Below are 26,761 nucleotides of genomic sequence, written 5' to 3' on the forward strand. Positions count from 1 at the left end.
ATTTGGGAAAAACAATAAGAATATATATATAAAAAAAGTAAAAGGTAAATAAGCACATTTAAAATTGATTATATACTGTACAGTAGGTTTATTCAGCTAATACTCTGCTCTATTATATTATCTGACAACTTTAGCAAAAGCAACTTGTAGTTAAGAATTGTCTCCATGTGATCTAATCTAGGAGAGGTAATATACAATATATAGCAACATAAAATAGCTGTAATAAAGTTGTAAAGTACTGACACATTCCTTATCCGTACTTTTACTGTAAAAATACATCAACCACATTCTGTGAAAATGAACTATTCTTAATCGTAATCAAAAATGTGCATCATGAATAAATGTGTCGCTTTGCCTCAATTAATTGTATTGTTTTTCTGTCATACAAACACTGGCAGCCACTTAAGAGATGAATGATAAAGAAGCAAATTATCATTATTATCATTTAGAAGACATAACCAAACAAAACACCCTCAGTACTTTTTAAAATAAACTGCAGGTAAATAACACATACATTCATTTTTAGGATGTTTATATAGCTCATAGTCAGTAAGAGACTTAGAATAAAACACATTTGACATTTAATGAAAGGGAGTTTACAACAATAGGTAGGTGTATGACCCATTTAGTGGAAGAAAAAAAAATCTTCCTCTAGTTAGATATAAAACTTATCTCAAGATGGTTATAAAATATAGACGTACTTCCTCTCTTACCATCTGTGACACACTTTTTACACACCTGTCTGCACTGAAAATACTCAACGTCTTATTTGATGGCATCCCCCGATAATGAGAACGTGACAAAGACACAGTGCACAGGAGTCAGTACAGAACGTTGTTGTTTTATTCACTTCACATCACAGATTAGAGTTACTTGCAACTATTTTGTTTTCTCAAAATCTTAAAATACTTCAGACCAAGGCATCAAATTGAGCCTTTTTTTCTTTTGCGTCATCCAGTAGAAAGGAAAGTAAAAAAAAAACCCACTGTCATTAAAAACAAAACTAAAATACTGGTAAAAACAAAAAATAAAAAAAAAGCCCACAGAACAAGAATGGAATGTCTTTCTGGACAATAAAAGAAATAACAATAAAAGATCAGAGCTGAACAAAATGTTGAACTGATCAGTGAATATCTGAGGTGGCTGCATCTATTCACAGAAATAAAAAACACTGGCATTCTGCAAATATGACCAAATTTTATGTTCTGCCTGAATAAAGTGAGAAAGTCTGGCCCTGTTTGTTTATTTCTAAGACTGGGAGTCTCAAATTTTTTATGCCTAGTCTGTAGACAACATTCCTAGAGTTTGGCGCCATCTCTAGCCCGTGTAGGGGAACTTCAGGAGGACGGCCTGTCCAGGTCCTAGAGTTAATTTATCCAACTCCACTGTGGAGTCTTCTGTAAACTCGATTGTGGAGTTTAAGCCAGCCGTCAGCCTCACCACGGCCGTCGTTGGCAACTCTACTCCCTCTGCAGAAACAAATATCATGGGGTCAGAAACTTCAGACAACTAAATAAAACATCTTAACTAGATTAAAGAAAAATACTTAAAAATATTATATATACCTGTAGGTGCCAGTGTGAGTTTGAGTGTCTCTGGTGCTTCTCCCCAGTTGACAGCTGTTATAAACCTCTCACTCTGGTCCCACAGGCGGAGGAAAGAGAGGGAGGAGGCTGAAGAGTAGAGAGGGTAGTAGTCGCCATGGAGGAGAGAGCGCTCTTTGCCTCGCAGGTCGCTCAGGGATTTGAACCACTTCATCACGGCAACGTGTTCCTTTCGTGTCACCTGGAAATTCGACAAGCAAGACTTTTTTTATAAAAAACCACTGAAAAACAAATGTGATCTTTTCATGTTTGTGTTTCTGACACCACTATACTATGGGTGCGGGTGTTTTGAAATCAGGCAGGCTCCGCCCATCAAAACTGGAGCAACCTTTAAAAAGGTTTTGGGAGTTTTGAATCCATTCAGAATCTTTGAGGATTAAAGTTAAGATTTTTTTTTGACACCACCTACTGATATTAAAATATGTGTCTGTAATATATTAAAATGTAAACGAATAGAGGACAATGGCTTATGATGATTGTCACCCCGATCAGTGTTCATGTACACATGGGCGTTCTGATCACAACTTCATAAATGTGGCATATTTCAGCTTTTTGATTTTGCTGGTAACGGATAGAAAATGACAGAGCAGGGGCCAAAAGAGGGTCTTAATCTGACACACATCATGTTAAATGACAGTCCAATACAGGCAGAAGTGAAGCTTCTTCTACTACTATTTCTATTATTATTAATCAAAACTCAGGGCATGACTTTTTTTTTATATCCTGTAATTAGGAATTTATAAAATTTGCATTTGTAAACATTGCTGCTGACGTCCATGCAGTTGAACACAATCTTACCTCAGCTGCCGTATCAACCGCTTCTCCTTCAGCTGGCTCCTTCTCAATGTCCCAAACCATTTCAGGATTTTTTTCACCCTATGAATAAACAAGGCAGTTAAGACAAAAGTCACGCTTCCTAATAGCCGAGAGGTTGTTGACAGACTTCCTGCTGCTCTATGGCTGTGTCGATGCTAACCTGTTGGGTCTGAAGGCCGATTTCATCCCCGTAAGTAAAGATGGGAGTTCCGGGCATGGTGAACAACAGGAGCTGGTAGAGACGGATCAGGGACGGAGTCGTTGCCAGTTTAGACAGCTGTTCCAATCTGGCAGCACCGAGACCCCAGCCCAGACTTCTCTGCTGGGAGTGAAGTGTGTCCAAGGCATTAATGCGCTCCACACCTGCACACATTCAGGTGAAATGATCAGCTGCAAACTTATACCAAGTTGACAAATAAGGGACATTTTTCTTTTTTGCTGGATTCAGAATGGAGACAAAGCAAGGAATACAAAAGATGCAAGAAAACAAATCTATGTCCCACGTTATGCTGGATAAAAGGTCCATATACATTTACTTAAATAACTCTCATTGCTGGCTGAATATAAAAAAGGCAACTCTGCGGGTTGCAAAAAGTTTTGATGGAAAAAAAACAAAATTTCCTGAGCATTAATGGCCTCAATAGCTAGTTTCCGATCTTGAATAGAACATCAAATGTGGTAAATTACGCCCCAGGCAGACACCAGTGTGACTGACAGTTCAAATATGGCGCAATAGTACCTGGTAAAAAAAAATGAAAATTAGCATAAAGTAGGTGGAGATGCAACCTAATCGTGCCGAGGCGAGTAGAGCCGGTGGAAATATGCCAATAGTGTCTGGTTGCAGGTTGTGATTTTAAAAACGGAAGTTTTTTTTTTGCAACGTTGACATTTTGTTCAAAATAACAGCTTGAAAATGAAGATGATGGGTGAGGCTTAATAATGAGGACACTTAAAACCAACCTCCATTATTGCTGCTGAGCAGGTCTGACAAGACGAGGTCTACACCAGTGGTGTTGACGAGTCGAGACACCTCCGCAGGTGAGACGCCTGTAGCTACGCCTATCAAGACCCTGGGGAGAGACAATTAGTCTGATTAATGATATATGTACAAAGCAGTGAAGGCAATGGTTTAACAACTGGTTTAAGCGGTTTCAACTGAAAAAGGTTTCACTGCTTTAAAAAAAGCATTACATTTTGAATTAAATCTGCACACTTATCTTATCTCAAAATACGCTCCTGGTAGAAAAGTACATTGTGTAATTTCTCTGATTCTCCACAAGGTGTCACCTTAATGACTGTAAAGTGCTTACAGGCTGCAGTTGCCTCACTTGTTGACCTCCCTGACCTCCACCCACTGCTCCCTGCAGCACTGGAATGCATCTCCTCTTTCTCTCACAAAACACCAAACATTTTCCTGATGCTTTGAAATGTACTTTCCCACAAATTGAGAAGCTTAAAATTAAATATTTACAGAAAACCTTTTTTACCCCATCAGTGGTTAAAAATTAAAGCAAATTTCCTGCAGAAGAATCTTCAGGAAATTAGTTTTCCATTTCCCCAAGTCTACCAAATGGAACACCGTGTTCTGTGGGGGACCCTACACAAGTAAAACAATGGCAGGCATTAGTTACCCCTTCTTGTTGCCCTCAGTGTTGTTGCCCTGGACAACAGCTTGAAGCATCGTCCATTCAGCAGTGTTGGCAGCAACAGTGAAGTCTGAGAACTTGATGCCATCAACACCCAAACCCATCCAATATTCTGCTGCAGCCTGTGGGAGAACATGAGCATTTTAGCTTCAAGAGAAATAAAAAGTAAATAAGGGTCACAGTGTTGTTCGTGTGCGTCTCCTACCACAACTTTCTCCATCAAATTACCAGTGTTGCCACCAATGAACCATGGAGATGTCCCATTGTAGTTTGGAGTAAGGTCAAGAACTATAGACAAGCCTAAACAAAACAAAAAAAAGGAATTATAAATACAAATACAAAGAAAGCATATCCTCTCAGCATTTTATTTCAATATAATAACTGCATGTCATCCATTTAGAAATTTAGCTTGGTCATATTGGTAATATGCAGCCACATCCTACAAAATATGAATCCCAGAGCAGATTCGAGTTCATGCTCTGAGCTTTTTAAACCATGTATGAAGGCCTACCCTTCTTGTGGGCCTTTTCCATCACAGCGACCAGTTCTGTCTCTTTTCCCTGGCTTGGGTTGATGGTTGTAAGTTCCAGGGTGGCGGGGTTATCGCTCTGGACGGTGTGAAGAGGACCAAGAACGAGGCCTTTCACCTTCAGCTGGTTTATAACATCCAACTTTGCCTCAGCTCCTACAGACAAAGAAGGGGAAATAAACAGTTCAGTGTGATGTTTACAGTGGACAGGGGGATGCTTGTGTGTGAAATTGTAGTAGGGTCAAAGGGTGGGAAAAAGAGGGCAACAACAAAGTAAAAAAGAATTATGGAGAGAAAAAGCTACAGGTGAATTTTGCTGCTCTCATGTGAATGGCTCCCTCCACACACTCTGCTGGTAATGTGAAATCTGAGTACAAGAGGGTCCTTCATGTGAAAACATGCAGTCACGTGGGGTTTTAGGAATTCTGCCCAAGGCTTCTTGGAAACCCTAGAACTCTGGTGTAATTCATTTGAGAACAGTACGGTCTGTCTTTACTTCTTTCCTTTTTAGATAACTTATACGGTTAAACATATATTGAACAACTTTTAAGTTACATTTAATGGAAAACTTTTAGAATGTCATCAAAATGTGATCTGTACACCACTTGAAGGACAGTGTTCCTGAACCTTTAACCCTAAACCGAAGTAGAAGAGATATAAAAAAAATAACTCTGAAAAATGTCCTTTAGACTTTGAGTCACAGTGTCAGCCAAGTCAGCAGTTTGGTATCTCGTCAGTTGAGTTAAACCACATGTGGAAATCTAAGACATTGTCATGAGACTTAACCTGCATAACCACATTAGCAAAGTAGTACTTAGTGAATAATCTCTAAATCTTATTTTTGGAAGCAGCATGACACTGTGAACAAAAATAGGACAGGAAAACAGGAGGTATTAAAAAAATCTATAGTGCATTAGAAGCACTGCACAAATAAAATGATTTGAATTAAAAAGTTCTGCGATGATTAATTGATTATTAATCTAATGTTAAATGAATTGCAAACTATTTTGATAAACCAATAATCTGTGCTTCTTAAATTTGACTATTTTCTGGTTTCTTTGCTCTATATAACAAAGACATCATTAATATTGAATTATTTTGGTTTCTGGGCAAAAACAAGACCATTTAAAACCTCATAATTTCAAGGTTTGGGGGAAAAACTCGTCTACAACTTTATTAGTTGCGCCCCTACAATTAAATAGTGTACCTTTCAATCCATCAGAGAAAGCTTCGAGGTCGGGGACCTGGTACAGCGGTCCCTCGTTCCACCAATTCATCTCAGGGATGGGTTTGCAGCGAGGAGCCTGGACAATGATCACGATGGCTCCGGCCAGCATGCCGACCCAGCCCAGCCAGAACAGGATGAGCAGCACCCAACGGGTCCTCACCCATCTACAGAAATGAATTTAACTCATTAGATATGGGATGATATACAGTTTTATCAAGCATCACCTGACTGTGTTGACCTGAGACCATCATTTCAATCATGAAACTACCTTTAGGTAATTCAAGTAATGTTTTATGTAACATTAACAACATAATGAACTTATGAAATGTTGAAATACAGACGACATTGCTTATCGCCCACTGCCTAAAACAAGTCAGGATAATCACTTATTTTAGAGCATTTATAGCATTTCTGTTACTTAGTTGTTCTTACCCAGGAGTACCAGCAACCCTCATCAGCTCCTCCTTGGAGAGCCCGGTGAATGTCACCTCATCATCGGGAATCTTCAGCTTGACACTGCCATTTTTCTCTCCTCCTGGTGTTTGGCCATCTGTCATTGGCTGCTTCTCAGGATCCAGCTCATTGAGCTCCACGTCCTTCATGTCGATCTCCGTTTCCTTACTCATGGTTTAATCTGATGTCTTGATAGTAGGAGAGACAAAGGGAATATTCATATACTGTAAATGTATTACAGACTGCAATAAAAAACAGGAGAAGTCACCCAACAAGCGAGCAACGATTACTTGGACCAAAGAGAGTGCAGAAAGCGACAAACAAAGAGCTCGGGGGGAAAGATGCAACTAAGAATTGTTTAATGATTATGAAATTAAACGTCAACTATTCAGATTATCAATCAGTTTAGGGTTTTTTTTTAATCATGAAAACAGCTTTTTAAGCTTCTTGGATGTGACCATCATTTTGAGGTTTGGGAAACACAGTACTGACATTTATGGATCAAGTGATAACTCAATTAATTGAGAAATGCAGGCAGGTTTATTGATTACATAATAATCTTTATCACAGATGTAGGTTTTACAGCAGATAGTATCTGTAATTCTACAGTACTGTCTCTCTTAACCTTTACCCTACTGTTCTTGTCATTGTTCTTGGTGTTAAATGTCAATTAGGTAGTGCTGTATTACTGCATTTTTAAGTACTACTCCTCCTGGATGCCTCACTTTGTCTGAAAACATAGGTACACTATGCCTCGTATTTAACTCCTGGTTAAAATTCGTTTTAGTTCCCGTGTCACATTACTGCCTCCTTCTATTCTTTCATTTGCTTATTCCTCTCATTGTCGTACTTTTGTAGTCAGACGGTCGTAATATTGTATTTATCTAGGTTTTTATCTCATTTATATCCACCCTACAATTGTCTGATGAAACAACAACAGTTTCTTACAGGGGGAATCAACAGGCGGAAACAATGTAACCACCACAATAAGAGTTGGCTAGCTTTTCCATAAAAACAAACAAACTCATAAACTCGAATATATTTTACACTTGTTGGTCGAATGTGCCAATTAAAATGTTTTCAAAATGAGCTTTGAGGAGGTTTGAAATGTCTGGTGTATCGCTTTCCGTATTTTCGGGGGAAGATGAAACGAAGCCGCCGCCGACAAGTCGTCACGAGCTAAGCCACGAGGCACACAAACGGCATCAGCTCTGTTCCTCCTTCGTATTAGACTTTAAAAACGAGAGGAAAACCTCGACAAAGTTAATGAAATATTACCTGTTATTCAAGATAAACTCCGTCCACGTCCTTGCGTTTTTCCGCGTCGCTGACGTATTTATTGCTCTGTTAATCTGATTACACATGAGGTTCGCATTGTATTTGTACTTGCCTGTTTCTCCGCCTACCATGGGCGGAGACAACCCCGAAACCCACCCCACCCTTCTGCGTTTATCTATAGGAAAGCTGAACAAACAAGTCAACTGGGGCTGCAGCTCACCGTTATTTTCATTAAAGATTATCCTGATGATTACTTTCTCGATTAATCGACAAGATGTTTGGTCTATAAAAAACCTGCAAATGATGAGGTTTGACCACACAAACCAAAATGAATCACTTTTAACAATTTCTTTATTATATAGAGCAAAGAAGATATTCACATTTAAGAAGTGGAAAAATCAGAAAACACTGAAACCAACTGGTTGCTTATCAAAATAGTTGACGATTAATTTAGTAATCTATAACTAATCAATTAATTGTGGTAGCCATAAAGCAAACAAATACAACATCTTAAATAGAACCACTATATCCCTCATTTTAAACTCATAATACCTTAATATCACATGATTTTCTCCACCACTTAATGTTGAAGGTATCATATGTTCTGTACATTGTCATGTTTATGTCTGCCTTCACACAGTTGCAGCCTTTGTACCTATACCTATTTTCTGACATCTGTTTATTGATTTTCAAGTGAAAGAAAGGGTTCCAGTGTGAAACTGAGGTTAAATCATTTTCATTTGACCACTATGTTTTTACAGTAGCCCGTAATGGACAAAACTAAACATCTGTTGAGTTTTGATGCTACATACATGCTACATACATTGTCCAACACACTTGAAAGGAAAAGATGAGGTGAGGGATGTTCAGCTGCAACATGAAACATCACCAGTGGTAAATTTGACACTGTACCTTTAATTAGTTTGTCAAAACTAATCGATTCATTGTGGTGCAGCTCTGGTGGATATGATACCTACAATATACATGTACAGTATATACATATATTGGTTTTATTGGCTGCCCACCTTGTCCACGTCTCTTTTAAGAAGTGGTGCTTCATCTTAATGTGATTTTCCTTAAAAAAGTTAAATAAAAAAAGTAGTATCTTAAAGACCTCACTCTCCAGGTGAGGCCTGTAATCATTTGATTAATAAGGAGTGGCTCATTGTTCTTCACTCCACTCATTTAACCACCACTTCACACACACAGTCTGGTTTCCATCACTTCAGGGGGCATTACATTGACTTACATTAACTTTCTGTAGACGTACTCTAACCTTAACCATGACTACTACTAGCCCAACCTCAACCTCATGTCATCCTGAACATACAACATGTCTTCACCTTCATTTATGTTATGCAGACTTGATTTTTGTCCCCACAATGGGACAGTGTAACAGATTAAGGCCGACAACACACACACACACACACAGACCACAAATTCATCAAACCTTTACTGATCAGTCTTTTCACTGTGATTTGATGAATGTGTCAACAAATCAAACAAAGACACATTGCTCTCTTGGCTGTAATGAAGGCATTTCATTTATTTCAGTATCTTGGCAGCAACAGCACTGATTGACTCAGCCATTACAGGTCATAATTGATTCATCTCTCAGTTATTTTCTTGATTAATCCATAAGTTGTTTGGTCTATAAAATGTCAGAAAATGTAGATCAGTGTTTCCCAAACTACGAAATGATACTTTTTTCAAAATGTAATAATTTCTCATATGAAGTAAAGAAAGCTGAAAATATTCACATTTAAGAGAATGAAAAATCAGAAAACTTGTGTCATGCATATTCATTTTGATTACAACAGGTTATATAATTGTTGTTAATGATTAATTACATTTGTAACATTTAAAACACATAAATCTGAACTAAAAAAGTGTGGAAAAATATGTAAATTTGTTTGGGGACCCAAAAGAAATCCTGTGCGTCCTGACCCGGAGTTTGGGAACCACCGCTCTAAAGCTCATCCTCAGCTGTTGTTGACCTTTATTGGGTTACACTTACAGCAGAGTTCTAGGAAAAGGATCCACCAAATCTTACCATCATGTTCTCAATCTACTTACATATTAAGACACAGCAGTTTGTGTAGATGACAACACGATTTTGTGCAGGCCACACGTGTCTCACTTTATATTATTGTTAATTATGGCAAAGGAAATAATGAGTTAGATACTGTTGTTTGATTATCTGAGTGGAGGACAGTGTATATTTTGGTCCTGTGTGTAAATGAGTCTGTTTTTCCCTCAAAGACTGATTTGATCTCATTTATCACAGTCATTAATGAAAGAAGACAGAATCAGAGGCTTTTGATGAACAGCTATTATCACTCTTTTACATTTGAATACCATTCCCTCTATACTGAACACTTCTCTGTAATCGTTAAAGGAAAAGCCAACATCCTGACACTGCTAATGATCATCCACTTTGTCCTGCATCTTTGTCCACTTTACTTTTATGTAACAGTTAAACCTTCATCTTTTCTATTATTCTTTAAGTGATCTACGATACGTGAGTTAAGTTTGATTAATTCGTTCTCTTAACATTTTTACCATTTCTATTATTGTCTATGATATCTGTTGTATTACTGGCTGGTTGTATGATGTGCTGTTGAAGGTTTTTCTTCAAGAAAACTGTTCTTTTTCTTAATCACTGACAATGAACAATAATAATAAAAAACACCTTTGAAGTGTCATGCACCACATGGACTTACTGGAAAGTCATAATTAAAGGGAAATGCCCAACAGATATTCATTTCAAACATATAGAAAAGACCTGCACGAGGAAAGCAATTGGGCTTATAACCAGACAGTCGCTGGTTGAAATCCCAGGATGGTATCCAACCCCCAGTGCTCCTTGTGTGCGCTCACTACTAGTATGTAAAAAGGATAGTTTAAATACAGAGGTCAAAGTCATTGTCACTAATTGGTGTGTGCAAAACTAACAACATTCTCAGTCCTGTTACCTTTGCTTTAAGTCGAGTGGATTTGCCACGATAAACACTTTTTGGAACTTGGTTAAAATGAAATGTTGTTTCTTGATTAAATGTATCCGATGACTAACAAACAGCCCTGTTTGCAGAACCACTGTAAAGCAGCACATTGACGCAGCTCAACGTACTATTTATATTTCTCTGTTGGACAAAGTCAAACACACACCATCTGCTTCGATGTTTATCTGAGCCGGCTCATGTCAGGCTGTAAGTCGGCACAAGAATGCACAAGAATGCAAGGAAATATCAAGGCATAATCCTTTCTTTTCATTTCCCTTTATAGAGTTCTAAAAACTGAGGTAAAATGTTTCAAGATTTGGGATGAAAAACAGGATTTAGTACAGGAAACAGAGTAAAGGGGGAGTGGCCAAGAGAGAGGGAGGTACCAAAAAAAAGCAGGGGAAAGGGCAGACAGAAAGAGAGAGGGAGTGGGGGACGGTAAACATGTTTATGAGTTGAGACATGAAAAAAAAAGTAACTAAGCACTGGTATAGATGGAAATACATTACGGTGCCTGAAGCTAAAGTAAATGTTGTGGTATTTTCTAATACTGACTCAGCAAACTGTCTTAGTGCAGGGACCTCCATGGCAGCAGAAGTGGAAACATGACACCACTGCAATACACTGTTGCCTCACAGCAAACCACTGGAGGTACCTGTGATCATTATTATTACAAAAGTATGAAAGAGTTGTGTGATCATACAAAGATGATTTCAATTTCTTTAAAAGAGGATCATTTCAAGCTTTTTCACAGACAAAATGTCTCTGAAATGGAGTTAGACACTCTCTCATTCTCTCATTTGCAGCTTTGCACTCATAATACATTCACTAGAAAATCACCCTAACCTTAACTATCACAACTAAACCTAATGTTAACCCTAAACCCAGTCTAAAAGCACAAAACGCCCCTTTAAAGTTGTGAGGACCAGACAAAATGTCCTATGGTAAGTTGTTGTTTTGTCCTCACAAAGATACACATACAAAAATACACACAGAGTGAGTGAGCCTCATGATAAATCCCCAGCTGATCCCTCTGACAGAGTTTATTTTGCAAGACAGCAGGAGCATGAGAAAAAAAAAAGTTGCCTAGACCAGTTCAGACCGGTTTTTTTTACGCTGAGGCCTTTTGTTCCTTCATGTCATTGTTTCAGTGTAGTGTTCTCACACTCATTCAGACCGACCCAGTTCTGGGAAATGTGACTTTCATTTCATTAAAAAAAAACGTCACACGACAACATTTATTCAAAGAGATGAAAGTGGAAATATTGCAGTAAAATCCAGTGGGACTTTATGGACATATTATGTCAGCTTTATGATCTCTTCCACTGTTTTATCACAGGTATATTGCAGGTGTAGATTAACCCTCTGGGCCTTATCTATAGTAACACACGTGTGCTGCCTGTACATTACATACCTTTTCCTGTGATATACAGTGTGTCCTCACATGCTTTTGTCTCTTCCTCCTCCCTCTTTTCTCTGTAGCTCAGAATGTGTGGCCGGCTGTTTTCCTCACAGACAAAGGAAGGACTGTTCACAGTAGACAAACTTCCACTCTTCACTGGCATGAGTGGAGCAAATATGCACAAAATAAACACACAGACTATAGTTTGTCACATCAGTAAAGATGCACATCCGAGAAATAGGAGAATTAAAATTAAAGTGTATTTAAAACGAGCTCACCTCCAAAATTAGAACGAACACACAGTCAACAGTGATTAACTGTGTGTACCACCAGGGTTCCTTACCACCAGATCAGAAATGCTGTTCCACTGTATATACCAAGGTATGTGATCAGTGGAGTGGAGCTGAGGAAGTTTGACCAGAGGGCGTAGAAAATGAATAAAAAAAATTATATTGAATGAAATAATAATAGTTCAAGTCACTTTATCTCTCGCTTCATCTTAATCTAATTTCACTTCACCAGTGTCTGAAGATGAGCAAAGGATCTTATTGTGCATCTTACATAAAATAATATGCAATATAGAAAAAAAATAAATGAAATATAAATAAACTACGATCAAGAAAACAACAGAGAAATTTTAATATGAGGTCACAAAAACAAGAAACACAATAACGACATGGTAATGGGAAGTAATAGGATGGAGTAATTACAATGGAAAATGTGTAGTTACATAATATAATCAATCAATTCATTCATTCATTTATTAATCTTCTACCACTTTACCTTTCACATCAGGGTCACAGTAATTGTCTATTTTGTGGACAAAACAAGATATTTGAGAAAATGAACCCTAACCCAAAACAACGACTTATATAGGTGTAATCATTAACGTATTCATGTAATTATAACTATATTAAAATTAGCAATATATTCTTATCTAATATATAACACAGATGTATGGGTGTAGTTATTTATTTATTTATTTGTGTATTGCTGCTGTTATTATTATTATTATTATTATTATAAATAATAGTCATTATTATCATTATATTTAATTTATATGTTGTTCTCTTTTCCCCATATTTGTTGACTATATAGGTTTGGGTGGAGGGGTGAGTACACATTCTTTTATTTGTTTATTCTTTTATTCATTTCTATACAAAACAAAACAATGAATATGTGGGTTTAAAAAATTTAATTTCATATCAAATGAAACTACATTTTTGAAGTTTTATCATAAAGTTTGAATAAATTAGTAGTGATCTATATCAGGTCAGTTTTATTGCCAAGCTCCATTTGGATAAAAACAGCAACAACAAAATAAGAATTATCAAACATAAAGGAACATACATGACAGCTACAAGGTTGGACAGCATAATATCCTGTATGTTACACTGAAGCGCTGTCCTTGTTCCCTCCCCTCAGCCATTTTCTCACCTCCTCCTGTCACCAGGACACAATGGTTGTGTAAGCATGCCCCTCTCTGTGAGGAGAATTTTAAAAAAGTTCCATTCACACACACACACACACACATACCCACATATTCATTGTTTTGTTATCACTCACATTTCTCCTTCAGGAGTGACGCTGCAGAAGCACATCAGAGACGACATCACACTGAATACATCCTCAGTCTGCACCCTCGCATTGCCACCTATATACATTATTTACTCAGATATATCCTATAATCAGGGGTGTCAAACTAAGTTTGTAAAACAGCAAATTTGAAAACTTATGGATAACAATAATAAATATATTTTAGCATTAAAAATATAATTTTGGTGTACAGAAATATAGAAAAAAAAAACTACCTATGCCGTTAATTTAGGGCAGCTGTGCCTTTGAGTGGTGGTCTAATAAATGTGTTAAAAGAGAGGGAGCTAAATACAAGCTACAGTCACAAATGAAGGAGTAGGAAAGACTTCCGCCTCTGTGTTTTCATAAAAAGTGATTTGTTCAGCCATTCCAAACTCCATAGAGAAAATTAGTGTTTTTAGCACACAGCGACACAGGAGCTGCTGGTCTACTGCTGCCTGGTTTCGGGTCAGTGTGTGTCACTAAGCTAAATCCAAAGAATGGATTTCAAACCCTTGCTCAAGGACACATCAGCTAGACTAGTGGTGCCGAGAATCTAACCCTCAACCTTCAAGTTAAAAGACGACTCGCTCTACCAGTGAGCTACAGTCATAAATGAAGGAGTAGGAAAGACAAAACATATAATCTCACGGGCTGAATAAATTGTATGGTGGACTGGATGTTTGACATGGGTCCTGGATGCTTCTGTGAATTTAAGCATCATTACTGCTGCACAACCTGTTCACAACCTTATTTACTGCTGCCGGGACCCGACATGGAGAACAGGTTATCTCAAATCAAATATTTACCTCATTTGTGGCTGCTGACATTTTCCCTTCCATTAGCATTAGCCATTAGCAGATCCTGACCTTTTAGTTACACTCTGTTGGATATAAAGTCACAGAGGAGACACTGAGGAGTTGTGCAACCTTGAGACTAGTGTTTCCGAGTAATGTGGCTTGAAGCATTGTCACACGCAGCCGTATGATTATTTATGCACAATTGGAATTTCCTCAGCATAGCACTCATGTCTCTCTTTGATGTATTGTCTCAAACCGGGTATTGTCTCGGACTTATTATTATTATTATGGTTATGTCTTGTTTGACTCAGAGCCACGGTTGTGTGAGTTTATTTATTTCTAAGAAATGTGAATACGGATTTATTTTGGTTAGCTTACAAAGGTATAATTAAAAATAAAATTCTAAATAAAACTGTATATGACCTACAACTACTACAGCATATACAGCATACGCATACTGTATATGGATAAAATGACACAACCTTTGCCGCCACCTGGAGTATTCAAACATCCACTACATTTATAAATGTATCAGAACAGTCCAACTAATATTTCAAATCTTTTTCAGATTTTTATACTTTTTGAAATATTTATATTATTGGCACAGTTCCCCCTGCGACCCTTATGTGAAGGGTAAAGTGGTAGAAGATGGATGGATTGTCCGGCAACGTTTTCCCAAATGGCAGATTAACACACACTAAACACAGCACTAAATGTAACAGAATGAGTAGTTATTATGATAATAATGTTATTATGTGTGTGATATTATTATAATATTATTATTATTATTATTATTATTATAAGTGGTAGTGGTATAGTACTAGTAGCAGTAACAGAAGTACCAGTATTTTTTTCCTGCCCAATTTCTTGATCTATATTCCAGGCCAGTAGATGGCACTAAAGTGCTTTTGAACTGGTTGTCCTCATAGATATATAAAGAGTAGATGTCTCGTCCGCGCTGCTGGCTAATGGATTCGAACGTCCGCACAGGGCGGCCATCTTGCCACAGTCACCCATAACATGTGTTGTAGTGGTACATGGACTTTTTAAATAACCATAACTTGCTCAATTCTCTACCGATTTTCAAACGGTTTGGTTTGTTATAAACGTCAGAGATGTAGTTATTATGACACTTGAGAGCATTTATGAATACTTATAACCATGGGCTTCAAATAACATTAAACAGAACAGAAAGGTGCAACGAATATACACACACACACAATATTTATGTTAAATCAATATATGGGCTACTAAAACTCAGGATACCGAATGGCATGAAATATATGTATACACTTATAATAGGAATATTTCTAATATAATACAATAATTAGTATAATATAATATTAGTAATATTCCTATTAAAATCATTTGAATTATTACATGTTTAAATTAACAAGTAATAATTAATTACTAATAATAAGAGAGAGAGAGAGTCAGTTACAGACTTTTCACAGGAGGCAGATTTAATCCTCCTGTTTCCCCCAAGATACTTCGCTCCCTCATCATCCTCCTCTTCCTCAGAAGAGCCTGCATGTTGTTCTTGACCCTCTTTTCTCTCCTCAAGGCATTACTCTTTTCCACGCTGCAGTTTCCTCACTCTCACTGAGGCTTCTTCAAGTTTGGGCTTCATAGCCTTAGGGCAAGCAGGCAATGCATACAGTAAGTGGTCAGTGGTCTGCCGCTTGCAGCTCAAACTCCTCTTTCCAGTGGTTTCCTGTTTTGGCAAAATATACAAATATATAAATAATAGTAATACGGAAATTAATAACTTACTTTTGAACAATTCAATCTTCACTTTTCAATTCTGTGAGCCTGAATACATTTTTAGGTGCTCCAATTCTACCACAGAAAACACAACAGCATACTTTTAAGAAATTGTATAGGCTTGTCAATTATAAGGCAAAAATATGTTTTGTGGCTGGACAAATATGTAAGGGTTGCCTACCCCTGGATGTAGTTTCAATGTTCACACATGTTTATTCATTCCAGTGTATGAGTGACAGAGAAAGAGAGATAACCAGTGGTTTTCAAACTTTTCACACACCTCAAATAATGTTGGGCTCTTAGACTAACACCATCAAAGACCTTTCTGGGTACCACCAACATAAAGGATTTAATATTACAAGCCATATGATGCTCTCATTAGTTTGGACCTTTCCACATAAAAATACGCACAACATTAGGCATCAAGTCCATAGGCAGGTTGTCTTCCACTCTTCTAGAATTGGTTGTGCTTATTGTTGCTACCAACTAAAATAAACATAAGTAAAGAAGTTTTGGGTGTCTAACATGTGCCGTAATAAACAACACATTATGTAACTTGCAGAAACAAAAACTATCGTGTGACATTTAATCACATATTTCTATTGATATATAAATCTTATACAAAGTAAAATTATTGTTGGTTAATGATACACATACCTTTTGAAGATGAGCTGGAAAATTGAAAATGCTTGGCACAACACCATCTTTAAGCCGAACAGTTTGCCCCGTACTGTCAAAGTCCTCACTCCTGAAGTGCAGTGTCCTGTCAGAGGCAGCAAAACTGTCCCTTCTTAGGGCAAGTTCCCACTTCCTCCTCCTCTCTCTGGTTTTGGGAAACCTTAAAAAAGTGAGAAATGTACCCAGATATATAAATTATTGTCAACATTTTCAATCCGTATTTCCTTTAACATTAAGGGTAAGGACACAAATACACACCTACAGTATCATATTTATGGGGTAATTGTATATATGTATGTATGCATGCATGTACGTAATTTAAGATTAAGATAACCACACTAAAACAGAAACATTCAGTGATTGTGTCAACAAACATATTCTAAAAAGCCTTGTGTCAACAACAATCTTGCAATACTATTATGTCATAGCCCCGCTGTACCTCTGTAACGAAACCTGTATTGTACATACTTCCACTAAGTAACTAACGATTATCCTAAATATAAATCATAATATTGCAATATCCTACAGGAGAAAGGTGATCCCACGGGTTATAGTTTCGAGACAACGGCGATTAGAGCATCTGTAGGCTGCACAAACGTCTGGTATCTTTACTGGTCAAAGTGAGCAATTTCCTGTAGAAATCATAATATAAGATGATTTTAACAAACCATCCTGATTGGAAACCATGTGCAACTTAAGTTCGTTATTGTGGTTAGTAAAACTTAGCTATATAATGGAAAATATCAACCTTGATAACTTGCGCAAGTACGCTAGATAATGTAGCCTAACCGTGATGCACAACTAAGCTGCACGATTAAGTTGTTTTCCGAAGATAAAAGCTGCAATTTCAACATGTTAAAGCATCCATAATTATAATAACGTTAATAACGTTTGTAAGAAACCAAATCGTTTGTAAATCCGTCAAGACTTCAGCGAGATAAGAGTATTTGCGTTTGTGCAGATCCACAGATAAATTGCCTGTGACAAGATGGCCGCCAGTGCGGACTTTCGACATCTACCCTTTATATATCTATGGTTGTCCTCCCGACAAAGTGACGTACCTTCTCTGACGTAATTACGCACGGGTAGACGTCACGAACCAGGAACTGGAGTACAGAGGATTGACTGAGGAATCACAACAGAGGCGCTGCTGTAACAGCTTTAGCCCGTGTCACTGTTTGTGTGTGTGTGTGTGTGTTGTTAGTGACACGGAACATGTCGAGAAAAGCCAAAGACGAATATTATCGCTTCTTTACCGTTAGCGACCCACGCACACATGAGAAGGGACACACGGAGTACAAAGTGACAGCACGGGTTGGTTTATGCTTATCTCTAACGCTCTCTAGCTAGAATGTTGTTGTTGTTTTCCCTAATGGATATATGTGTAAACGTGTGTTGTCATACTCCTTGGTCAGGTGCATTTGCTTTGTTCTTCAATTACACCCCGGCAAATTGTTCACACCAGTATATCGACGGGAGTTATATTTAGCTCATGCTCACACAGTGACTCTTTTCTTCGAGGCAGTGAGGCACAACGAGCATTCGAGTGAAACATAGAGAACTTGTGATTCAGTTTATCAGTTCCAGCACCCCCGTGACCACACTGATAGACCATGGCTCTCTCTCTCTCTCTCTCTCTCTCTCACACTCACACACACACACACACACACACACACACACACACACATGACTTGAGGGGACATTGCATTGACTTACATTCATTTCCTGGAGACTTACTCTAACCTTAACCACAATTACTACTGGCCTAATCCTATCCTGACCCTAACCGTACCCTAACCTCAACCTAACCTTAAAACATATCTTCACCTTAAAATGTTGTCATTTACGTTGTGGGGACTTGATTTTTGTCCCCACAAGGAAGACAAGTCCCCGTAATGTGACTGTGTAAACAGTTTTAGGTCCCCCACAACATTAGTAATACACACACACACACACACATCTAAGACAAACTTATACTCCCTTCCCTGATGTCTGCAAGCAAATTAACCCATGACTTGGAAACATGTGATCTGAAACTGATACTTTTACTTTCTGAAAGTCCAGTGCATAAGATTTTTTTATTTTAATTTGGCCAACATGAAATATAAAATAATTATAGTGATGTTTTTTTAATTGTACGATCACTATAAATGATGGTTTTCACTACCACAGAATAAGCCCTTGATATTTACCCCTGGAGCACGTCTTTTGAGTTTTGATGCTAAATTTTGGCCCTAATAGTTTCTCATTCATGCTTGGAAGGTAAGGTTTAAAGTGAGAGATATTCAGCTGCGACATGCAACATCCTGGATCCTACACATCTTTTAAGTAGCAAAGACAATGAGGGTACTGCATTTCCACATACAGTATGTGAATGTACTATATAGAAGATATTGACTATGATGTTTAAATAAATAAGTAATAAGTAAAATAAATAAATAATAGATAAATATGTTTTTTTTGTTTTTTTTTGTTTTATGTTGTAGTTTATCAAATGAATCCATACATTTTACCATAAGAGCATATCAGTTTTAAATATCAGTTATTGCTCACATTATGTTGTAAATAACTGTATTGATATCAGCCATAAAATACGAATATTGGTTGACCACTGCTTAAGTATATGGTGTTATTGTCTTTCTGCTAAAATAGACCCAGGCATAAAGTAGCATATGGAGACACTGGGAAAAAAAAGAAATGTGTTATTTCCATTTCAACAACATGGTTTACTGAAGAAGAGTAGAATGTTAGGCTACCGTATTGGGAGATTATGAATTAAAACATAAATCAAACCAATTATCTACCTTTATGATAAGGTCAGGGCAAAACAAACAAAATTTATTGCATTATGGATCATACTATGTCAAAAAATGTTTATTGTTTTCTCCCAAACGCCAAGGGCACCAAAAACCCAAATAATTCAGTTTTAATGATTTATTTGTTATATGTAGCAAAGAAACCAGAACATGTTCATCTAAGAACCAGAACACGTGTTGTAACACAATTATCAAAATAGTTGATGATTAATTTAGTACCTGATTAATAAGCCCTAGTGAAAATAGTGAGAAATGTTATATTACATACAAATAAGAATTTGAACATTGGAACAAACATTGTTCTAGACTCGTTGCCCTGTCACTTGTCTGCCCTGTTAATCTATTTGATATGTTGTTTGTTTGATTTGTTGTGTGGCTTGATATTAAGGTGCCTGCAGAGTTAAAAATACAACAGTCAAACGATACAATTTGGGAATGGAATCATGTTTCCTGTCTCTTCTCTGGGTCATAGTTTGTGTCCAAGCGTCATCCAGAGGATGTGAAGGAGGTGGTTGTGTGGAGGAGGTTTTCAGAGCTGAAGAAGCTTCACGGGGAGTTGGCCTATACACACAGGAACCTGTTTAGACGACAGGAGGAGTTTCCTCCTTTCCCCCGTGCACACGTTTTTGGTAAAAATGCTTTTTTTTCTAATAAACTGCACATATACACCTAAGTAAGTGTGCCTACATGTGCTATGTTAAAGAACAGTGAACCATAATGCACTACATCATGTTACTTCCTCTTTTAATATTCCATGCAAATGTTTGTTGTTTTTTTATTATGTGACTGTCCTGTTGGGTTTCTTTCAGTTGTTCCTCTTTTAAGCATTTTGTAATTATTCTTGTGACATGTCCTCTTGGCCTTTTGACATATTTTTTCAGTGGTTGCTGATACAGAACTGACAGACAGCAGCACAGCTGTGCCACATTAGTCATTGGTTACAGTACGTTTCTAAGACAACATTTTGTTATCTTGCTACAAAGCTGCAGCCTTGAATATGAGCAAACCTTTGAACAAACACTAAACACCAGTCTTTCTTGCTGATGATGTATTAGAGATTGTTCTACTGAAATGCCCTGAGGGCAGAGTAGAGCCTCGAATTTTACCACAAGCATCATCTGACTTGTTACTTATAGTATGTGGTTTGGTATACTTCTGCTTTAGGAAGGTTTGATGAGGCTGTGATAGAAGAAAGAAGAGAGGCGGCAGAGGCCATGCTTTTGTTCACTACCAGGATCCCTGCACTCTACAATAGCCCCCAACTGAAGGACTTCTTCAGGGTGAGATCCATTCACACACACCCACAACACTCCATACTCCATCAACTTCAGATTTTCAATTACAAACCCCTGGTCTGGGGCTGCTTCTTAGTATAAGACCTTAGGAGACAATTACGTAATAGTTACCCGCATTCACTTCCTGATTTGTTCTTCTCAGCCATTCTTTTATTCCCGAAAAGGCGCTCCATGATCTTGGCAACGTTTCAGGAACATAAAATCCCTCAAAAACAACTCTAAATGCTGTAATACATATGCCAGGCCTGTACATGCACACGCACTTAAATGCAATCACAGAATGAAGAAAGCCAAGGTGAATATGGAAAGAAAATAAAAGTTATCATAAAGCGAAAGCAGACTAAAAGATAAGCGAAAGCAAGTGCAAGAAAGAGAAATAGGATTATGACATCATCGTTTTCCCAAAGTAGGGTAGTAGTTATATACACAAACACACAAGCGTGGCTTCTTGAGATTGTCCGACTCTTGGACCAGTTTTCAAAAGAATGAATGTGGATAAAATGCAGGTACCATAAAAAACTTAAGCAGATTCACAAGACTAATTTTCCTTGTTGTGGATCTAATGACTTTTAACCATTATTGTTTCTCATTAGTGATGTTCTCTGAAAGTAACAACTGCAGAGCTTCCTGTCCTCCTGTCCTCAAACTGAGCTAAAACGATCATCTCGATACAGGTTGTTTTTAAATGAAAACATAGTAATGTGGATGGAGACACAAAGTGAAAGTACAAAGTAGCAGTCACGGTTATTTGAACACAAAATGGAAGTGCAAGCTGGAATGTTAATGTGCCATTTGCTTTGTCTTACTGCTTTTCACATACCTCCCCGGTTCTGTCCTTTCTCTCAGGGTGGTGAGGTCACAAGACCTCTGGATCTAAGTAACACCCTGTCCTCTACTGGGCCCCTGCCTCCACCTCTCATCCCTCTCCCCAAGCGGAGGGCGTCAGACTGTGAGCCTGCAGAAGAGGAGGAAGGAAAGGAGGCTCCCACCTTACCTCAGGATCTAGGCACCAACCTGGGCTTAGAAGTGGGAGAACCCGAGGTGGCGGCTGAGGCTTACAGTGAGGTGGGAGGTTCGCCGAGAGAAGAAGAAGAAGAAGAAGAAGAAGAAGAAGAAGAAAGAGAGGAGCACAGCGATGTAGAGTTGGATGACAGAGGTACATGGGAAACAAAAATGTTAATGAAGGTCTCTATTCTCTTTGTTGTATAATTGTTCTTTTGTTTCCACTTCCAGTCCCATCTCCTGGTCCATCTCCAGCCAGAAACCACAAATCACAAGAATTACAGGAGGAGTTTGATTTACTCTTTGACTCTGTGGCAGAGGAGCAGGTCCCATCCCCAAAGGACAAAGATCCTCCCCCTCTCACTGATAATGACATGGCTGTTTTTGATCCCTGCTATAAACAAGGTGAAAATAAATGTGAATTGTTAGTTCTTATCTGAAGTTCCTGTGAAGATTCAGTTATACATGTTTAAGTTTTGACTACTCTGCACAAAAACCATTGCATTCATACTGTCATTAAAGGTGTTTACCTTTTACCACTCATCAGTGTGTCTAAACCTGATGCTTTAAGGCCAGTGTTGTTAAATGTGATGTTGAACAGCTGAGCAGTAAAGGCTCCAAGTTAGACCATAAACAAATTCCAAACCAAAACGCTGAAAGCTCAGCTGAATCTCACAGCTGCCATGAGCATTTTTCAAGCTAATAATAAATGTAATTTGAGAAATATAAAGTTAAAAGACATGGCATCGTAGAGCCTAGCACTGTTGCTTTATGGTGTCGTAGTGGCTTGCACTTTTGCTTACAGCAAGTAGATCCAGTCGAGCCTGTATCCTGTCTTTCATCCTGTGACTGAAGTAAAGTTTGGAAGGTGTTTAAGTGATGCTGTGGTTTACAGATGATGAATGACAATTACACAAAGAATCAGTGAAGCCTCTTGAAAAATGATTCCACTGCTTTACTTCCTTCCTTATAGATACCATGCGGTACAGAGATAAGATAGAATTCATACAGTAGATGCAACGATATATGTACTTTATTAATCCCAAACTTAAACAGTTCTCTCTTCTTCCTCTGTCTTGTGTTTCAGATAGATCCAGTTCCTCCAGTGACCTCTCAGAATTGGTCTCTCTGCCCCCAACCTGTCTAGAGGGAGGGGACATGGGATATCTGAACCAAGCAGCCACTGAGCTAATAACTGCCATGGAGAGCGAGAAGGAGGGAGAATTTAGCTCTGCTATTCGTGGATACCGGGCAGCGGTGGATATACTGATCACCGGAGTACAAGGTGGGGAAGGGGGGGGGGGGGGGGGGGGTTACATTATTCAGTCCAACAATACTAAAGTATTCAAACTCCTGACACTAATGTCAACAAATAATTAATAATTAAGATGTTCTACTCGCCTACAACTATTTTAAGCAACATTTAACACTTACTGATTTGGCTCTGGCACATCTATTTCTGCCTGAATTATCCAACAGCATTGTTTTGATATCGGCAGACCAAAGAATGTGTCTTTGAGTTCAAGGCATTTTGAGCCATAATATTTACTCTGTGCTGTGATGAGCATATGCTACACTGAAGTAAAGAGAGCACCAAAGCATGTGTGACATGTCACTATGTGACCTCATCAACATTGCGCCGCAAATCTGCCGTGTCACAAATGGTTCACTGATTAAGTCAGTCTGCTCTTTACTCATTTTTAACTGTACTGAAATAGTAGCAGACTGTGGTAGTGTGGCCAGAGCGGACTAAGACGCTGGATTAAGGCCCTCTTTGGGGGCGTGGGCTCGAATCCCACTGCTTCCATGAGCATTTTTCAAGCTTATAAGAAATGTCATTTGAAAAACATAACGTTAATAAGGGGCCACATGGCATTTAGGTGCTAGCACTGTTGCTTCACAGCGTCATTGTCTAGTGTTTAATTGGCTAACGATGGACATCTAGCAACTCTTTCTTCCCTGCTCGGTTTGAGGCTGTTTGTCCTAACAAGAAGTCAAGCTTATGAGAATAAAGAAACACCGGTCACAAGGGAGTTACGTTTTACTTTCGCCTAATCAGCTGACTATCAAGGGTGGAAGGGAAGTTAATCAGGAAGATGAAGCTGTCAGGATACTGCAATAATGTCCTCTCCACCTGTTTACAAACTTATAAAACGATATAAAGATCAAATATATTGTTTTTGTCTGTTTTGCGAAATGTTTTTTCTTATTTTATTCCCGTTGTTGCCCAAAATTGACAAATTTCTGTCGACCAATAAGAGTTATATATATTATATAAGTGCTATATATCGATATTATTATAGCTACATTTTGGATCATTATATTGTGATAGCACATCTGTGATGACTTACCTGGTTTTAAAGGCTGTTGCATTGATAATCACATTAAATACACTTTATTCATTAAAAAATGCATGAAATCGACAAGATTATATTTTTAATAAAAAGTTAAGAACACTAATTATTTGTGTTGTAGCAGAATTTGACCATATTTATGGTCAAATTCATTGTTTCTAACACAAGTAAATATCTGTCACTTAACATTAACTCATTGGCTGCTATAGACGTCAATTCGGCTACTGCTCTGAAAATGGCTGGCGGCCAATGAGTTAAAAAGCCAAAGAACTAAAGCAGGTATTATCTGAAATGAAAGGTCATGTAATACAGATCATAAACAGTAGATATTTTATTTTAGAGTGTATGTGTAACAGTGTGTTGTCACTCTTCTTTGAGAAGCAAACTTCGCAAAAGAAACATTTTCATGAGTCCAGAGAACAAAAGTGTGTGCAGCTTTATATACCCATATATATCATATACTGTATAGCCTAAAATTGTCCAGATATTATTTATAAGCCATATCACCCAGCCTTATGGATATTTTAGGTCATTTTGGTTGCCTTTAAAATGTTTCAATCAAAACACAAATGATTGCAGATTGTACCAACTGTAACGCTTGGTAGAAATGGGTATTAATTTGATGTGAAGTCAGTAATAAACAGTATTCTTAGGGACCTTGCTATCATGACTGGATGGTAATAATGAAAAGAAATCCTCCTTTTTCTCTGTGTGTGTGTGTGTGTCTGTGTTCAGGAGAGCCAGATCCAGTGCGCAGGGAGTCCGTGATGAGAAGGACCGCCCAGTATCTGAAACACGCTGAGATGCTGGTGGACAGACATTCCTCACCCACCAACTCTCACACATCCACACGCACACATCCACAGGGACCATAGGTGTTTGTGTGCACATGTGGATCAAAGACAATACTCAGGGTTAAGACATGCATACTCACAGGTCCATGTTTCACACACACACACACACACACACACACACACATTCCCTAGCCCCTTACCCTAACCTTAACTATTGCAACTAAATGCCTAACTAAAACCTGAACCCTAAAACCAAGTTGTAACCCCCAAAAAGCCCTTTAAAGTTATGAGGACCAGACAAAATGTCCTCACTCACTTTTGTTTGATACACTATATAAAGCTGCACATACAAGAATACACACACAGGAGGACATTAAATTGACTGAAATTAATTTCCAGGAGACTTACGCTAACCTTAACCATAACTGCTACTGGCCTTACCCTAACCTTAACCTTGATCTAACCTCATCCTAACATACAAAATGTCTTCATCTTAAAATGTAATAATTTACGTTACAGGGACGTGATTTGTCCCCATAAGGAAGACAAGTCCCCATAATGTGACTGAAAAACAGATTTAGGCCCCCACAACATGAGTAATACCAAAACACCAGGGCTGCGTGTTATTTTCATAATCGATTAATCTCTCAATAATTTTCTTGACTAATCAAGTACTTTTTGGTCGGTAAAATTTCAGATGTTGATCGGTGTTAACCAAAGTAGAAACGATGTTCTCAAATGTCTTGTTTTGTCCGGGATCCAACATTATTCAGTTTTAACAATTATTCATTTGTTATATAGAGCAAAAAAGAATATTCACATTTAAGAAGCTGTCAAATTTCAAAGCTTGTGTTATGTATTGAAAACACACCAATTATCAAAATTGGTGACGATTACAATTAATAATCGATGAATCGAATAATCAATGCAGCCCTATAACAGACACACATATCTTTCTCTTGATAAAGATATAGGCACTAGAAAATGTATATAGAATATAGACTCATGTGTACATTGAGAGGTACACAATATGCACATCACTCACACACAAATATATATATATATATATATATATACATATATAGACACACACTCCTGAGGTACGCACTACACTGCAGACTGCCTTTGTTAAATGAAACTGGAAACTGATCATAGATGAATAAAATGTAACATAACATAAAATAAAACTCATCCTTTTTCAATACAGTGATGGGTCTTTGCATTTTGCACAATTTTTGTCAATAAATGTCATTTTAACTGTTGTCAATAACACGTCTGTTTCCTGAAGTTAGCGGTCAGTGAAGTCTTATCAGATGGTCAAAATAACTGGCCAGGATATTTTAGAAGGTCAAACCCAACATGCAAATCACTCTATCCACAGTGTGTGTATCTCTTTACTGAGGACAGAAATCAGTAGCAAGGGGGTGCCTCTGAGAGGCACTGTTGGCTGTTACATGACAGTTACGGCTCCTCCAGTGCAAAAACATCTCATCATTTGTGCTCACACCTAAATCGGCCAATTTTATGTTAAATTTTTCTTCAACTGAGCAATTCTGACCAAAGCCAGTCAGTTGCTTTCTTTATACTGTATCAGCAAATGATTGTATTGCACTTAAATAATTGACAAACTGCTCATAAATCACTTTACTTGCTAAATAAAGGTCCTAACATGTCTCAGGCTGCCAATACTGATACTAGTTGTTAATATCATGTTCATTATCCATG

General features: G+C 37.8%; 2 protein-coding genes across 2 annotated transcripts; one reads left to right on the forward strand and one right to left on the reverse strand.

Annotated features, from left to right (window-relative positions):
• Window positions 1–821: 821 nt before the first annotated feature.
• Window positions 822–7,687, reverse strand: slc3a2a (solute carrier family 3 member 2a). Its single transcript, XM_058625957.1, has 11 exons — window positions 7,555–7,687; window positions 6,256–6,464; window positions 5,803–5,987; window positions 4,578–4,751; window positions 4,272–4,366; window positions 4,052–4,188; window positions 3,381–3,490; window positions 2,581–2,783; window positions 2,403–2,480; window positions 1,566–1,785; window positions 822–1,469 (listed from the first exon to the last, which is right to left on the reverse strand). The coding sequence occupies exons 2-11, from the start codon at window positions 6,447–6,449 to the stop codon at window positions 1,318–1,320; spliced, it is 1,548 nt and encodes a 515-aa protein (XP_058481940.1). The 5' UTR covers window positions 6,450–6,464; window positions 7,555–7,687; the 3' UTR covers window positions 822–1,317.
• A 10,181-nt stretch (window positions 7,688–17,868) lies between these two features.
• snx15 (sorting nexin 15) lies at window positions 17,869–26,298 on the forward strand. Its single transcript, XM_058626278.1, has 7 exons — window positions 17,869–18,089; window positions 20,064–20,220; window positions 20,756–20,871; window positions 21,733–22,042; window positions 22,120–22,293; window positions 22,976–23,173; window positions 24,978–26,298. The coding sequence occupies exons 1-7, from the start codon at window positions 17,991–17,993 to the stop codon at window positions 25,115–25,117; spliced, it is 1,194 nt and encodes a 397-aa protein (XP_058482261.1). The 5' UTR covers window positions 17,869–17,990; the 3' UTR covers window positions 25,118–26,298.
• Window positions 26,299–26,761: the final 463 nt, after the last annotated feature.

The sequence above is a fragment of the Solea solea genome, chromosome 3 (genome assembly GCF_958295425.1).
Source record: "Solea solea chromosome 3, fSolSol10.1, whole genome shotgun sequence".
NCBI lineage: Eukaryota > Metazoa > Chordata > Actinopteri > Pleuronectiformes > Soleidae > Solea > Solea solea.

Coding starts and splice junctions, on each gene's coding strand:
- slc3a2a (XM_058625957.1), bottom strand. CDS start 6,449: ATGAGTAAGGAAACGGAGATCGACATGAAGGACGTGGAGCTCAATGAG. Junction 4,189..4,271: donor ATTTGATGGAGAAAGTTGTG/GTAGGAGACGCA, acceptor GTTCTCCCACAG/GCTGCAGCAGAATATTGGAT. Junction 2,481..2,580: donor TCGGCCTTCAGACCCAACAG/GTTAGCATCGAC, acceptor GTTTATTCATAG/GGTGAAAAAAATCCTGAAAT.
- snx15 (XM_058626278.1), top strand. CDS start 17,991: ATGTCGAGAAAAGCCAAAGACGAATATTATCGCTTCTTTACCGTTAGC. Junction 20,221..20,755: donor CCCCCGTGCACACGTTTTTG/GTAAAAATGCTT, acceptor CTTCTGCTTTAG/GAAGGTTTGATGAGGCTGTG. Junction 22,294..22,975: donor TGATCCCTGCTATAAACAAG/GTGAAAATAAAT, acceptor CTTGTGTTTCAG/ATAGATCCAGTTCCTCCAGT.